We start from the raw sequence: 16,246 nt of genomic DNA on the forward strand, positions 1-16,246 counted from the left end.
CTACCAAAAGGCTGCTGCAGGTTTGCTTTGGTATAATCATAACACACACACACATTATATATATACACATGCACAAACACACAAAACAGATGTACTCAAGTAGAAAAAGCTGTAAATTTATCATAATGCTGACCTGCCATTTGAACACTATGGCACTTAAAATTCTGGATCTTACCAGCAGCAAGAAACAAAAACATCACCCAATATGGAGGAAACTCCCCACATTTCTCAATCTTTGTCCAGCTGGTGTTAGAAAGGCACTGCTATACAAAGTCTCTTTTTAACGTATAAAGTAAAACCTACATCAAAGAACTGACCAGATATGATGTTCCTTTTGCAACTAGTCTGCTATTCTTTTATCAGGTCTGAAGTTCTACATTACTACAGGTCTATGTTGCATTGCTACTCAAAGTAGAGCAGAACTCTGCAAAAAAACACATTCAACATTCCATAATATACATGATGAAAAGTAATTCCAGCATATTTCTGTCTGACAGGAGTTTAAGAATTAAAGAAAAAAAAAAACAACCTGTAATTGCAATAAACACTGACTTTGGTAACTTAGCAGAGAGGCACTAACACTTTCTTCCAACTTTTCAAAAAGCAGTATTTCAGCAGTCATATTTTGTAGCACAGTTTTATCTGTAGGAAAATGCATATTTGTGTACATTACATTTGCACATACTCCTCTGGAAAAAGAGGAAACAACTGACAAAAGCATTTAATGAATAGAATAAAAACGCCAAAACCTTTTAAATGAAGACTGAATCAAAAAGCACATTTTGAAGCATTCACACTTGTATGGTAAACAGTACAACAGGTCTTAATGTAACAGCTATGCACTTGGAGAGGTCACAGCTTATCAGAAGACAAAGCATACCATTAAAAATAAGTTATGCAATTCTTTTTTAAAAGACACCGACTACATTGTTGGGAATATCAACATGTTTGAAATATGAGCTAATAGGAAATAATTTGCAATTAGTTCACCATGGAGTGATGGAAAACTTAAGTCAAAGCATGGATGATGACCTTCTGTGGACTACAGGCATTGACCGGAACACCAAAATATCCTCCCACATTTGTGAGGACATTCTTTCTTTGGCTTACACATGTCATCCTGCTACTGGGTTGGGAGTTTCAATTTCAACTGATCCCCAGTTCTTATTTACGATTTGTAGAGTTTCAACTTTCCTCCCAGCAAACATCATTTATCATTTGGTAATAAGCAAAGCCCTCAAGGTGGTAATCGAACCCAGCTCACAAGCAGTGAGCATTGCAAATGGTGTACCATGAGCAGTTACTGCCAGCACTTTAACCCAGTGCTTTGACAAACTACAGCTCATCCAGAAACCTTAAACCAGAAACACAAAATGCAAAAGGTATGGAAACTCAGTTTCCATGTCAGGCTCGTCCTTAAAGCCACGCACTCTAACAAGGACTTCGCTAACTTGCCAGCTGTGTTGCCATCTTCTGAGAGGAAATTAGCCAGGTCCTTTTCCTAGAATATTTACTAACTTGAGTAACAGGGACAAGTACTTCTCCTTGGGAGTGAAAGTAGGGCTAAGTAGCCAAATCAAGTCACTCAGCAGACAGGAACTGAAGCAGCAGGCTTGTAAACCCTTGGGGCAAGTCTCAAGGTGTGAACTTTGACACAAGTAATAGACGTTCCTTCACCTTTGCTGAAGCAACTGGTTAGACACCATTTGATTTTCAGGCCCATGTTCTTCAGTCCTCTCTTGGAACTTATTAAATATATACTGGTAGAATGATGACCTGGTGTGGAAGAACACGTGCCAGACAGTGATGGTGCAGCATTAAGCTCTGGACTAGGTTCCTGGCCTCAACGATTTAGAGTAGCTCTTATCACCTAATATCCCAAGCCACCCATGTCAGTAACTTGGCTTCCTCCTACATGCAACAGGGACATGACTGAGCCTAGGGGTACACAGGAAGGAGATTCCCACATGATCTGTAGCCATAACTGAAAAGTGACAGATGTCACTTATTTTGAGAACTGGCAAAAACAAATCCCCTTCCTTAAGTTATCAAGGTCTCCTCTTTAGAAATCTTCATGCCAATTTCCTGGTTTGACACGTGTCAGAGGTCCTTATACATATCTGACATGAAACCATGTGCCATTTCTCCTCCCATCTGGGCACACTTTGTGGTTGATCCTCGGTGGAGGACAGGGATGCACAGGGAGCATTGTGCTTGAGGCGAATAGGTAGAGGACACTGGTCAAGTTGCCAGAGGCAGGATGATATGCCAAGCTCATCCCCATTGCTTGTCTGCCCCAGAAGATTTTCAGGTGTGCATGGTGGAAGGGAAAGGCTAGGACAAAGGCATGCACACAGACATGCACATCACACATACACACCTCTTCAGCAACTATATGATGCTACCCAAGATTCCTCAACCTTCGACCAGCTGTAACACTGAAATATGCTAGAGAGAGGTATACAGAATTCAGCTCTCAGGACACTGACATGCCCTTGGCTATGCAAAGTTGTGTTTGCATACCATCCCTCATCACACGTGGAAGCAAGAGAAGAGGGCATTGTGTGAGCAGACCACAGTGCCTTCATATATCAGCCACCTGGGAAGGCTCATGGGAACCAAAAAAAAAAAAAAAAAAAAAAAAAAAGAAAACCCAACAATGGCTGCCAGAATGACAGCCTTCCCCACTGAGTGGTTCTCATCCCACTCAGTAGAGAAATAAGTGAGCATGACTGTAGTGAGGTAAAGGCTTGATGGATTGGAGATCATAAATATATAAAAAAAATATATACAAAAATTGAGATGCGCGATTTCATTAACTAAATCCCTATACAGATGGAAATATAGACCAAGTGGCATGCAGCAGAGACATGGTCCTTAAAAACTGCTGGACAGTATCTTGACTCAATCTGACTTGCTCGGCTTCATTTTATTTTCAGATTTAAAATTCTTGTATACAGTAGGTCAGTTATACAAATCTGAAACAGCAATATCCATTAATGTGGCAGCTGTCACTGAAGGCACATCACAAGGCATCAGATAGTTATTCTATTAGTAAGACTGGTACGACAAACACCACCCTTATTTGCTGACTATATCACACCTGTACTGAAGGGACTAGTAACTCTGAGCATGCAGCACTCTCTATACAATGAATTGCATACCATAAAAGGGTTAGTGATTTGGCGATAGTCACGGAATATATCCAAAAGAAAGGCTACGGTGATGAAAAAGCTCCGGAAAAGGAGAAATCTTCTGTTTGATGAAAAAATCAGATATAATTTCCCCAGTCAATCATCCTTAACAGAACAGTCCAGATCGTTTACATTTTTATATCTTCACAGTGAAATAGTGAAACACTGAGGTTTATATAAGTATTTGTTTACTATTGCAGAGGTTCTCTCTTCCCACTGATACAGCAACCATGCAGTTAGTATATTTAAATAAGGGGATGTGAAGCCTCCAACATTGGCAAGAGGGCTTACTGCCATGCAAAAATGTCTTGCGTCATGTTAGATTGAATTTTTTTTTCTTGCAGTTACTCCCAGTGACTCAGTCCAGGACAGCCTCATCAGAAAGGATGAGAACAGGGCAGGCTTCAAAAGAGAACAAGACAGCAAATACTATGAACACGTTAGAAGGCTCCACCTACTTTAGAAAAACCTTTATCACACTGCTATGTTCAGACTAATTTTAAATGCTGCATTTTTTTTTTTAATACTTGGTGTACAATAACCTTGTACACAGCAGGAACTGATAGACACAGCCTAGCATGGTTTCTTCCTGTTTCTACATTCCATTGTATCAGATGAATATAATAGGAGTGCATACAGACACATCCTTAAAATTGCAGTCCCAAGCAAAGGCTTAGAAACACATTTAGGCAGAAGAGTCCGGTATCAACACTATACTGCAATTATTAGCCAAATGCTACAGAAAAGACCCTGGGTAAATGCATCAACAGCTAGCTGCAATTGCAGTTGAAATGGGGATTATGGCTTATTAAAATCTCAGCAGGATACATTTTGCCTTTAGTTCCTATAATCAATGCTGTCTCTGGTCTGCCCCACACACAAACATACTTCAACAAGATTAGTGCATATTTGTCTTGTATACTTCCATTTCAAATATTTCAGAAACTTAATCCAATCTGCACTGCTTCCAAATTCTGCAAATAAAATGGAACCAGTGCCCCAAAGCAGTCCATAATACAACCTAAACCTTACTGACAGATGAGGGGAGATGAGCCCTCAAAAATTTTTTTATATACTTTTATCTAGATTTAGTGCAGTCCTAAAATAAAAAAATCAGTTAAGCATATGTAAGGAGACAGCTTCTGTTATAATTCCTAACAGAACAGATTAGAGGACTGCTGTTAACGATATTCCATGCCAACCACAATCCTCTCCTCAAATACAGCAGTACTTAAAAGAACATCATATGGGTCAGTCCTGAACCTATACATTAAACCAAAGAATAAAAATCAGGTACAAAATATATTGCACTTACACACAGTTTAAATTAATATCAAATCTCAATAGACATTTAAAAACATCAGGATATGAACTTTTAAAGTGGCATTTTTAAAAAATCAGAATCAGTGCTGAATGATATGAACTCAACTGTTGCTGGACAGTTTTGCTGACAATTATCCTTGGGCTTTCTATCTTTAACCTTCTAATTGTGGCCATCATGAAAGACGTCTAGTTTGGCAGGAATGCTCCACTCCAGGTGGACGGCAGACCCCCCCCCCCCCCCGAGATGGTTATTCAGTTCAGCTACAAAATCACATATCTGCAGCTGCTCATTTCAGTTACAATGGAATTAAGGTCAATTGGCATCTTCTTCATGGAGAACATGATTTTTGCAGCACTGGCTGTCCACAAGCCAACCAGAGCAGACTATGCTTGAGGTGCATGTGTACATGTGGAGCAAAATCTTTTTATCAGAGAGATCCTGGGCATTTATTCTTGCTTTTTTCTGCCCATAGCAAACAGAAGAGTACATAACCACAGACATCTCCTTGTGCTGAGATTTTGTTTTTCCCCATCACTGAACAACAAATTGAAATGCTTCTTGCAAAGAAGTCAAAGCACTTATCTTTCCAGGAGACATTCTTTTGCACCCAGCTATGTGCCCAAAATGAGACCACCTTCATTATATGATAGCTTTAAAATGTAGACCACTGTCACCTCCAAGTCAGAATCACCACTTCATTCTTTCAGTCTTGGCACTTGGACTCTTACTTCCATGTTTTCCTCTGGAAATCTCATGACTTAAAAGGAACGGTGGTTAAGGACATCTATTAAACAACTACAGCTGATAAACCAAAACTGTCAATACAGATCAGACAGGCATATTTAATTATCCTACATAGACAGTGCGGCAATCTGACCACACTTAGGCCCACTTAGGCCCAACACTTGGAACACAAATAAAAATTCCATCCGTGCCAAAACTAGGACCTAAACCTAAACTGACACCGCTGAATGCCTGTAAAGTCTGTTATAGGGTCTCCAAACGTTTTTCAAGTATGTACTCACACCTCAGCATTAAAACTGGGCACCAAAGTCTCCAATCATTTCCTAGAGGGAATAACCCTCTAAACCCTGATGAAGGTTTAAAAAGAAATAGAAGGCACCACCGGAAGCAAACTGTTCTCGACAATACATGAACCGAGCTGCTGGAACAACTGAAGTGCAGCAGATCTGCTGCACACTTGGAGATCACAGAAAACAAGAGGACGAGCACAAACTTGTCCACATGCCCTTCCTAAAGCTGAAGGTTATGGTACATGCACAGTAAGAGTGACAGGAGAGCAAGAGTTCAATTGTTCCTCAGCTTCTTCATGCAGTGTATTTTTTTGTGTTTTTTTTTTTTCTTTTATTCAGCTTTATTGTGTTTGGAGGCCTCCAGGTGTTCAGTAGGAATTTATGCTTCAGATGCAGCCTGAGGTTTTAGCTGTGCTTTTTCCATTGCAGTCCCATAAGGCATTGTCCTCTTAAAGAAGCCCACCTGAGGGAAGAAAAAGAAAATTTACCGTCACATAGCAGTCATGTACATTAAAATCAGACATTACAAACCAAAGAGGGCTAATTAATAATCATGCAAGCAAATTTTTAAAATGTAAGAACATACACAAGAAAGTCACTGCCTGGTCTCCCTAAATGTAAATCTCTCTAGCTAAAGTAGTCTAACACATCTTTAGTGTTTTTGTGCTGAGGCTTCATTTTCTGTTTGCAATACAGGCCTGTTTTACTCCAAATGATAACTGGATCATTGTTCTGCACTCACTGGACATGACCTACAAACTTGTTTATAACAGGTCCATGTACATAAAACCAGAAGTACAACAGTATTAAACAGCCCAACAAAATTCTGTGCTAACAAATGGCTAGATGTCAAATTAATTTATTTTGTTGGTATTAAAGGGATGATGAAGAGTTGAAATTAATTTGCACTTTAAAGCACAAGTGCCAAACTCTTCTGGAGAGCAGTTTACTTATATCACTATTAAAAGCCTGCAAACATTTAATGGCAACAAGAGACCTGGGAACAAGCAGTGCCTGCCAAAGAACAGTCCAGCTCCATAGCTCTGGAAATGAAGAAATTAATTATGTGCAGAATACCAAGAAATACAAAACTTGCTTGGCAAAGCACAAGATTTAGAGCTCCAGCAACCTTAAAGCACGTTTTTGTATGATGTCCAGATTAACGGTTTGCAAAATCAGAGCTTTAACCTAAAAACTACACTGCACAATCTCCAAGGGAATAATTTATCAATCCATTGTGCAACAGCCTACTCCATTCTGTTAGAGGGTACTGACATTACATGAAAGATGCAAGTAAAACAGAACGTCTTAAGCTGCATTCACAGTGCAGTGTGATAAAAACCCAGAATGGATTAGTGACTTGGAACTTAAAATATTTGACAAGGAGGGTAAAAGTGAATGGTTGATGCCTGCTCCCCTATCAGGGTGAATGGAAGTTGTCAGGTCCAGTACACATTATAATCTGGAAGGGAAAGGGAGTGTACAGTACATAACATATGGACAAGTGGCAAATACTTGGTTCAACCAGGATGCACTTACCTGGTAGCCTTCTATGAAAAGTGTGAAAGTATGCTCACATGAGAAAGATACAGCAGACACTTGCTTTAGCAAGTGTACACACACCAACCCCCAGGAGCAAAAAACTTAGTCTATTACAAAGAGCAACACAACGATGCTCAACCCCCCCCCCCCCCAAGGTGTGAATAAAGAATGTATTATTGGTTTGAATATATGCCTCAAGGGGGAGAAAACCCCATGGGGTTATGTGAGTTATTGCAAACTAGGCAGCAAATGAGGAATGCATATAGTAATAGGGCATCCAGTGTGGCGAGATGGTCATGTGCCTTCAGGATACGATCTCATGAACTAAGAGTAAAAGAAACTGCCAATTACGACAGTTAAATACACAGCCATATTCTTCCAAAATACAAAAGAAAACAAAGCTAGATGACAACATTTTTTACATAATGCAAAAATCCAATGAGTGAAATCTAGTGCTCAAAAATTGTTTAACAACTTAAAATGATCCTTTTTTTAGCTGCATGCCCACAGCTGTCATTTTAGATACCACAGGACCACAAGATCTCCATGCATAGCATATAAAGCTTAGATGATTCAGACAAATAAAATGCTCCTCTATGGATAAAGACCACATATACTGGTACTAAAAGTCTAACTGCTGTAAAATCAGTAAGGTGGTTGAGAAAATACTCCAATTGAGAATCATGGATATCAGAAAACATCCTCACTGACTACTCATGTCTGAGAAATGTAATTTCAAACATGATCTAAATAGTTTAAGCAGGTTTAGCACAGCATTGAGTTTAGCCATATAAACCGGAAATGCGGACAGAACTCTTCCAAGTTTGAATTCCTTGCATATGCACGTTTATTAGCAATGGAATATCATCTGCTACAACGGAAGCTATATTATAGGTGTGTGTATAAATAAAAGCACTAATGCATACACAACTGCCAAGATGGCCAGTTGCGTTAGGGGTAGGTGAATGGTGGTAATTTTAGATTAAGGGCAATTTAGCATTTTTTGTGCAATGGTGGATGTACTGTGACCATTTTTCTGTCTTGTGTAGTCTTGTCTTGTAATCTTGTTTGGGTGATTGTGTTTTGTACTCTAATGCACTGGGCTAGTGTTACAGGCAGGGGTAGGGATAGGGTCAGCACATAGGTAAGCTGGAACAGGGAGTGAAGTCCCCTCCCCACCTTACTCATGTGATCATCCTAACCCTTCACTCCCATGCGCAACCTTACCCATGTCTACTAACCAAAAACCAACCCCTTCCCCTAACCCCAACATTACACATTAGGGTACAAACCACCATTTCTCCTAGCAGTACCACTATTCAGACAGACGGTTTGCCAGTTAGTGGTAGTTGTGTGTGTGTGTGTGTGTGTGTGTGTGTGTGTGTGTGTGTGTGTGTGTGTGTGTGTGTGTGTGTGTGTGTGTGCACTCATCCATTTAACTAGTTGGAAAAAGAATAACCTTTTTCCTTTTTCAATCAGTTTTAGTAGATGGTGAAATTTTGTTTTCAATGAAAGGCAAGTTCTATAGGTTTATTAGATTAAATGTCTTGTAGCAGTGCACATAGAATATTTTATTATATACTTGTGCATGACTGCATACTTGTTAAACTTCACACACACTATGTATATATATATATATATATATATATATATATATATATATACACACACACACACACACAATGTTATACTTCTATATGCACACATTTTACATTACAAACACAGAGGCAGCACTAAACCTAAGACTATGTATATATACACAAAGTAGTCTGAATTCCATGTATGGATACAAGACCTCAGTCATTTTTTCATTACTCTAAGAGAGACCAGTTAGCACAATGGTTAAGGTATTTATTTACATTTGTTGACCGGGAGAGTCCGACTGGACACAGGTCCGTTTTCAGCGGAGGCCCGGGAAGAAAAGCTCCACATTAAGTATTACTTACATTATACAGTTAAAAAACCTAGCATTTAAATATAGACATTAGTCCAGCTAAGGACGCAAGACAAGAATAACACAGATGTAAAAGATCTGTAGAACATGGTACAATTTTAAAATACGATGACATATACTAAACATGGTTACAAATGTAGTTGAGATTCATCGGTGAACAATTGATACAATCTGTTTTTGAGGTACATAACCATTAGCAGTTGTTGCTATAAGAAATTAGTACTGTGTGATAGGTAGCTGGGAACATGAGCAGCCAAGCTTGCTAAGAGCAGGTTGTTGATAGGGTGCTGAGAGAGGTAGTGAGTGGGTGGAATGGATGGTATTAGAGGGGGGTTGCAAGGGCATATCTGACAAGTTTTTAAGTGTGATTTCAGTAAAGATTTGAAGTGGGTGCAAGAAGTTACAGAGTTAATTAGGGATGGGAGGGAGTTCCAGAGTTTGGCTATAGTGCAGGAGAATAATGCTTCTCCAGCAGAGTTATTGGCTCTTGTGACCTGTAGGAGGTTTTTGTGGCTGGATCTTAGTGGTCTCGTGGTTATGTAGGGTTGGAGTAGATTCTGCAGAGATGGGACTTTTAGTGGATGGTTTATTAGTTTGTGGGCGAGTGCGAGGTGGTGCCATTGAAGGAGGTGGGGGAGCTCTAGCCAGCCCAGTTCTGCTAGTGAGAGACAGCAGTGAGTACAGTAGGAAGCCCCAGTGGCCAATTTGGCGATTTTGTTGTAGCAGGTTTCGAGCTTATTTAGGTCGCATTATCTAAAGTTAGTAAATATTGGAGAGGGGTAGGGTAGGGTAGAGGTAAGATGAGAATTTGCTACTGAAATTTTAGCTGCTTTGTTAAGTAGTTGCTGATTTTTATATAATGCTCCTAATTTTTTGTGCACTTTTTTAATGGTCATGGAAATGTGAATGTCAAAGTTCAGTTCATTGTCTTTCTACTCCTAGTAATTTGGCGTGTTCTGTAGGATGGCTGGTCTTGTCTTTTGCTGTAATGTTAAAGTGAGAGCTATCTAGGGTAAGTTTGGTGGGTTGGAAGATTAGTAATTTTGTTGTGTTTGGGTTGAGTATTAGTTGGACATTGGATAACCCAGGTTCAATAAAGGAAAATGCTTCCTGTGTGACTTTTTGCAGTTTGGGTAGGCAGTAGGCTGTGCAGATGATGGTAGAGTCTTCTGCGTATTGTAGGAGTGTGCCATGTGTTGAGGCTGAGGCTAGATAAGTGGTGAAAATAAAGAGTAGAGGTCCCAGGATGGACCCTTAGGGAACCCCTATGGAGACTGGTAGTTGGGGTGATAGGTCGTCCTGCCAAACAACTGCTTGTTGGCGGTCAGATAGGTAACTCTGAAACCAGTTGATGACTGGTTGACAAAAGGATAGATTATTAAGACAGATGAGCTGTGTGGGACCATGTCGAAAGCTTTAGAGAGGTCTAGGAAGGCAGCTGAGGAGAGATGACCTGCATTTTTATTTTGTAAGATAGTGATAGAGAAAGAGTAAGGTGGTGGGGGTACTATGGTTAGGTCGGAAACTGTGTTGTGTGTTGGAGAGGAGGCTGTTAGCAAGGAGGTGATCTGAGACTTGAGAATGAATGCATCTCTCTAGTATTTTGGAGGGTGGCGAGAGAATAGCTATGGGGCGGTAATTGGATAGATCTGTGGAGGGGCCTCCTTTGTGTAGGGGAATTATGTGCGAGACTTTCCATAGTGTGGGAACATAACTTTCTGACAGAGATCTGTTAATTCTGTGTGAAACTTTCCATAGTGTGGGAACATAACTTTCTGACAGAGATCTGTTAATTATGTGTGAGACTTTCTACAGTGTGGGAAGATGATTAACAGATCTCTGTCAGAAAGTTATGTGCGAGACTCCATAGTGTGGGAACATAACTTTCTGACAGAGATCTGTTAATTATGTGTGAGACTTTCCATAGTGTGGGAACATAACTTTCTGACAGAGATCTGTTAATTATGTGTGAAACTTTCCATAGTGTGGGAGCAAAACTTTCTGACAGAGATCTGTTAATTATGTGTGAGACTTTCCACAGTGTGGGAAGATGATTAACAGATCTCTGTCAAAGTTATGTGCGAGACTCCATAGTGTGGGAACATAACTTTCTGACAGAGATCTGTTAATTATGTGCAAGACTTTCCACAGTGTGGGAACATAACTTTCTGACAGAGATCTGTTAATTGTGTGCGAGACTTTCCGTAGTGTGGGAACATAACTTTGACAGAGATCTGTTAATTATGTGCGAGACTTTCCGTAGTGTGGGAACATAACTTTCTGACAGAGATCTGTTAATTTATGTGTGAGACTTTCCACAGTGTGGGAACATAACTTTCTGACAGAGATCTGTTAATTATGTGTGAGACTTCCCATAGTTTGGGAACATAACTTCCTGACTGAGATCTGTTAATCAAGAGTGATACTGGGTAGGCCAGAGCGTCAGTTGCAAGATGAAGGTATTCACTTGGGAGGTTGTCTGCTGCTAATCTGGTGGGTTTAAGTTTAGTTAATAGTTGTTTTATTTTGGAGGTAGGAACAGGAGAGAAAGAGAAGCTAGTGGGGAGATTGTTAGTTGTAGCTGATGGTGTGGGTTTATGAAGGGGGGGTTGTGTTGTCTAGCTAGTGATAGTACGGTTTTTGTGTGAAGTTATTGTTGAAAGAGGTAACAATATTTTCGGAGGAGTGAGTTAAGTTAGGAGGGGATGTACTTACTTTACCTGGGTGGAGGATGGAATTTGAGGACCAGAATTGTTTGGGGTTATGTTGGGAGGAGGTAAGGGCAGACTGGTAGCATTGGATTTTGTCCTGTTTTATAAGCTTTTTGGTTCTACTGTGTAGTTCTAGGAATTTTTGCCTAGTAGAAGGGTTTTTCTGATTTTGTGCTAGTTGTCCCAGGCTTTATCCTCGTTTTTCATTTCAGACGGTGTTTTTTTGTAGCCATGGGGATGGTTGGGCTCTAGTTCGGGAACGTCTTATGGGGGTGTGGTAATTAAGGATGCAATGTTTTATTAAAGTAGTCAACTGCGTCATCTAGTTTGAGGTATTTTAGAAGTTGCCAGTTACAGTCTTAGGAATGAGCTGAATGAGAGGGTTGAAGTTAGTTTTTTTGCGTATTTGATGGTAGATGATGGGTTTCACTTTATAAAGGTGTTTTGTTAGTAGGAAGGTTGGGGAGTGATCACGGAGGCGGTCAAGATAGGCAGCCTGCTATATATGACTGGGGGCTCTTATTGACTAGTATCCAATCAACGGTAGTTTGTTGGAGTTTTTATTTATCCTAGTAGGTGACTGGACTAGTTGGGTGAAGCCATGAAGGTTTACATGATGGGTTGGGTGGTTGCTAGAACAGGATTGCCAGTCACTGTTGAAGTCTCCTAGAATTATAGTTTCTTGGGTTATGTGGTGGGTAGTCCAGCTGAGGAGGTTTTCAAATAGAGGGATATTTTGGCCAACTGGGAGGTAGCAACCTATTATGTTTAGGGTTTTATTTGGGTTTAAGGTTGGTATATATTATTTCTTCCTTACCTATTTGGGGAGCTGCTAACTTTAAGATCTGTATGTCTAGATGCTGTTTAAATATTACAGCTATACCACCTCCTTTTTGGTCTACTCTTGGTATACTGTAGTTATTAGCCTCCCATACACGAGATACAAATTTCAGTCCTGACCTCCGGCCAATGTCTGTTTGGCATTTGAATGTTTCTCCTTGTGCTTCTGCGGGGGTCTTCCCACCAAAACATGCTGAGTGTTTCCATCTCAAACTCACCCATAAACTGAAGATATGGAAACTGACTGGAGAGTAAGTACAACAAATTAATCAGAGCTCTAGTACCTTAAGACAAGAAGAGGAGTAACTAGGTTTAGCTGAAGAATGGCTGCACCCCTTCAAAAAAAATAAATAAATAAAAACAGCATCTGTGAAGACTACAGAACAAAAATGTGGCTGAGCCAGCTATAGAAATAAACTACATAAAGAAAGCTGAAGGTGGAAGTCCACAAAGTCATTTGGGCAGTCATCACTAAATGCAATCTTGGGTATTGCCTAGCACTTCTATGGTATTACATTGGGATGAACAGCTAGGCTTACAATGACCTTCACGTCAATAGCCTAGTAATCTCCTATGATATGAGCTGCATCATTACACAATAATGACAAAGCAATTGTTTGCAAACATACTTACTTTATACAAAGCATACACCAAAAGGGCAAGTAGCAGAAGACCTGCTAACACAGCCAAAATAATGATCCACAGAGGAACAGCATAAGCTTTCTCCGATTTGGCACGTGCTATAGTTGTAACCACCTGTCAATAGAGAAACAATAGCATGAGGAAAGAAAGATGAGAGGTTCTTAATTTCTGACAAGCTTATTGTATGCTATTTTGTAAGAGAAACACAAACCTGACAGACACCATACTTGTCCTTGAGAGCTGCATTGTATGGGAAACAAACCTGGTAATCATAGCTGTCCAGCCAAAGCAGTGCATTTAATATGTGGTTAATGACATTTTGATGAAGCTGTCAAATATTCCATCTTTTCTCAAAATATAGACTACACATTTTACATTTACAACAAAACTTTAAATATAGCCAGATCAATCTGCCTTCAATAGTGAATTGTTAAAGTTACATGCCACCACATCTTTCTGTGCCTGTGATGAAAACTCAGAAAACCCCTGTGATGTGTTATTTACATAGCAACACACAATGTTTGGAATTATTGCTTGCTTATACCATTTGTGCAGGAGGCACTCTCAAATGTTAAGGGCTTGTAACATTAACATGAATTTATTTAAATTTAATCTTCAAAATTGTTTAGGGCTGAGAAGTCCAGAAAAGGTCTTCAGGGGGCCATTATTTCTTGGTACCAGAAGAATCTTCAATATCTGCTTCTGCTGATAGCACTCCTACAGCTGTGAAAGCAAGAGACTAGTCTAAATGCAACCCCACAAAGGTAAACTATTCTGCAGGAATCCTAACAGTACTAAAGAAATGAAAAGGTTTCAAATACTTGTGTACCCTGTAGCATTCACGTAAGGTCAGGGCCATCAATGTTAATACGAAAAACTGTCTTCAACCTATCTGGCTGTTCAGGAATAGTGTTCTACCATAAATTCATTCACTCATTGTTGAGCAGGTATGTCCCATTAGGCCAGAGGCCTTTTTCCAAGAGAGACCCAAGGTGGTATTTATTCTACAAGGGGAAATCTAGCCAATGCATTGGGGAACTTTCTTCTGGTCGTGGCCTCAGGCAACTCCAAAAGGAAAAGAGGAGGGACAGTAGAATGGAAGAACAGGTTGAGTGTACACTTAGTGTGTTTGTGAGGACAATATTTCAGAGTGTGAGCAGGAGATGGAGCAGGGGATTTTGGATATAAATTTGAGATTCAAAAAGGAGGTTTGGTGGACATTTTAATTAAACTGTTTGAGGAGTTAGAACCATTAGGTAAGGTTGCTACTTTATAGTCTTTCACGGTAGTGGAGATTTTAAATGAAGAAGTTGGTGTGCTAATTGACTTAGATCCAGACAAGTCCCATGGCACTTGATGATGATTAGCAGAGACTTGAGAACATTGCAAAAGACACTGTAATGGAATCTTCTGTAGAAGGGAGAGAACTGATGGGACATCCATTGGAATAACAGTACAAGTAATAAATGAAAAGCAGGTGAGCAGGAGACTAAAGTAGTTAAACTGGTAGTGAAAACTAAACCCAAAAAGGGGGAGAGACTATTGACAAATACTTTGAGACAATGTCATTTCTGCTTTGGAAATAAAAACTGAAGTTAGAGCATTTATTCATACTGGGACAATCTTTTTGTGAAGTGACACTTGAAAAGTTTGATATAGCAGAAACATCTGTGATTTTTTTAATACAATCATTGTGTTTCATGGCATGAATATCTGGTTAGAGGAAATTAAAGAACGTTTAAGAGAACAATAGTTACAATTTTGAACAGAAGTCATTAATGAAACTGAAATAAGACTTTTTGAATGGCACTGGAAAACTGTTTATGAAATTAGAAAATGTTATGATGATGTGACATTATGGAATGAGGTCTGAGCGGTTATGGTTAACCTGGCTGTCAAGGATGGATTATTGCACATTTATCAAGTTTTTTTAAATAATTAATGGAAAAAGGGGATGTTGAGATCTGTTGGACAACCTAAAACACATTTCTAATGTGGTTCTGGGGAGGATTTAATGAATGCCCAAAAAGATGGAGATTTTCAATGTTGGGACATGGAAAGAAATGAATGTTTAATAAAATATCCAAAATGCAATGAGATGTGGCATTTCGGTTATGACTGACATACTGAGGGGCAAGAAAAATGATGAAAATATTTTAAGTGAAATTTGAAGGTGAATTGGGGACAAATGAAGGTGGAGACAGACAAAATGGTGGGTGATAAACTCTCAAATTGTTTTCACTAAGTGCAGATGAGAGTGCAGAGTCAGGAGGAGAAACAAATGAAAATAAATTGTAAAAAATGGAAAATAATGAGCCAACAGTAATCTCTCTGAATCTTAATATAATTAATAAAATAAGCTTATGGGTAGCAAATTGGTGTAAGAAAAAGTGACTGTTTGTTGGGTATTAGATTATTAAACAAAGAATAGAAAGACCGTAACGGACTAATATTGGGGAGTAGAAATTAAGTGGAGCTTTGGTAAGGATGCATGTTCTGAAACTGGGGTGATAAGGCAGCCACAAACTGAAGTATTACATTTCATGTTGTACATTGGAGTTGTGGGATTTGTGATGTAATGTCGTGGACGGATGTTTGGAGAATTTGTATTTACATATACAGATTAAGAGAGAATGTTTGTTTACAGAAATAAGGAAATATTCAGCTATAAGTATGAATATAACTATGTTTGCTGATTTTAACTATAATACGCAGATGACGGTAGTAAAAAAATTAAAGTTATATATTGTAGGAAGATGATTAAGGATGGAGTTCTAAACATGAAATGAGTTAATACATAAGAGAGGAAATATTAAGACTGAGATGTTATTTTACCAGAAATATTCCAACAGAGCTGTTTTTTTTTTTTTTTTTTTTTAGATCATTGTGCTAAAAAAATCAACTGCATCTAGTAGAAAGAAAATAATAAAAGGGAAAGGGAATAAAAATACTACATTGGGAGCTGTGAAAGAAAATGGTTTGAGAAGGAAATGATCAAAGTGTGG

The 16,246-nt window shown here is 39.1% G+C and overlaps 1 protein-coding gene across 1 annotated transcript in view; it reads right to left on the reverse strand.

Annotated features, from left to right (window-relative positions):
* Window positions 1-2,641: 2,641 nt before the first annotated feature.
* The window catches only part of ITGA5 (integrin subunit alpha 5), an 805,866-nt gene continuing 792,261 nt past the window's right edge, over window positions 2,642-16,246 (reverse strand). Inside the window, exons 29-30 of the mRNA XM_044083969.1 lie at window positions 13,233-13,355; window positions 2,642-6,015 (exon numbers count right to left, since the gene is read on the reverse strand). Of these exons, the coding sequence (XP_043939904.1) occupies window positions 5,932-6,015; window positions 13,233-13,355 (207 nt within the window). The 3' untranslated portion in view covers window positions 2,642-5,931. The remainder of the gene's footprint in view (window positions 6,016-13,232; window positions 13,356-16,246) is intronic.

Source organism: Protopterus annectens, chromosome 9.part0, assembly GCF_019279795.1.
Source record: "Protopterus annectens isolate FY-2018-M chromosome 9.part0, PAN1.0, whole genome shotgun sequence".
Classification (NCBI taxonomy): domain Eukaryota; kingdom Metazoa; phylum Chordata; order Ceratodontiformes; family Protopteridae; genus Protopterus; species Protopterus annectens.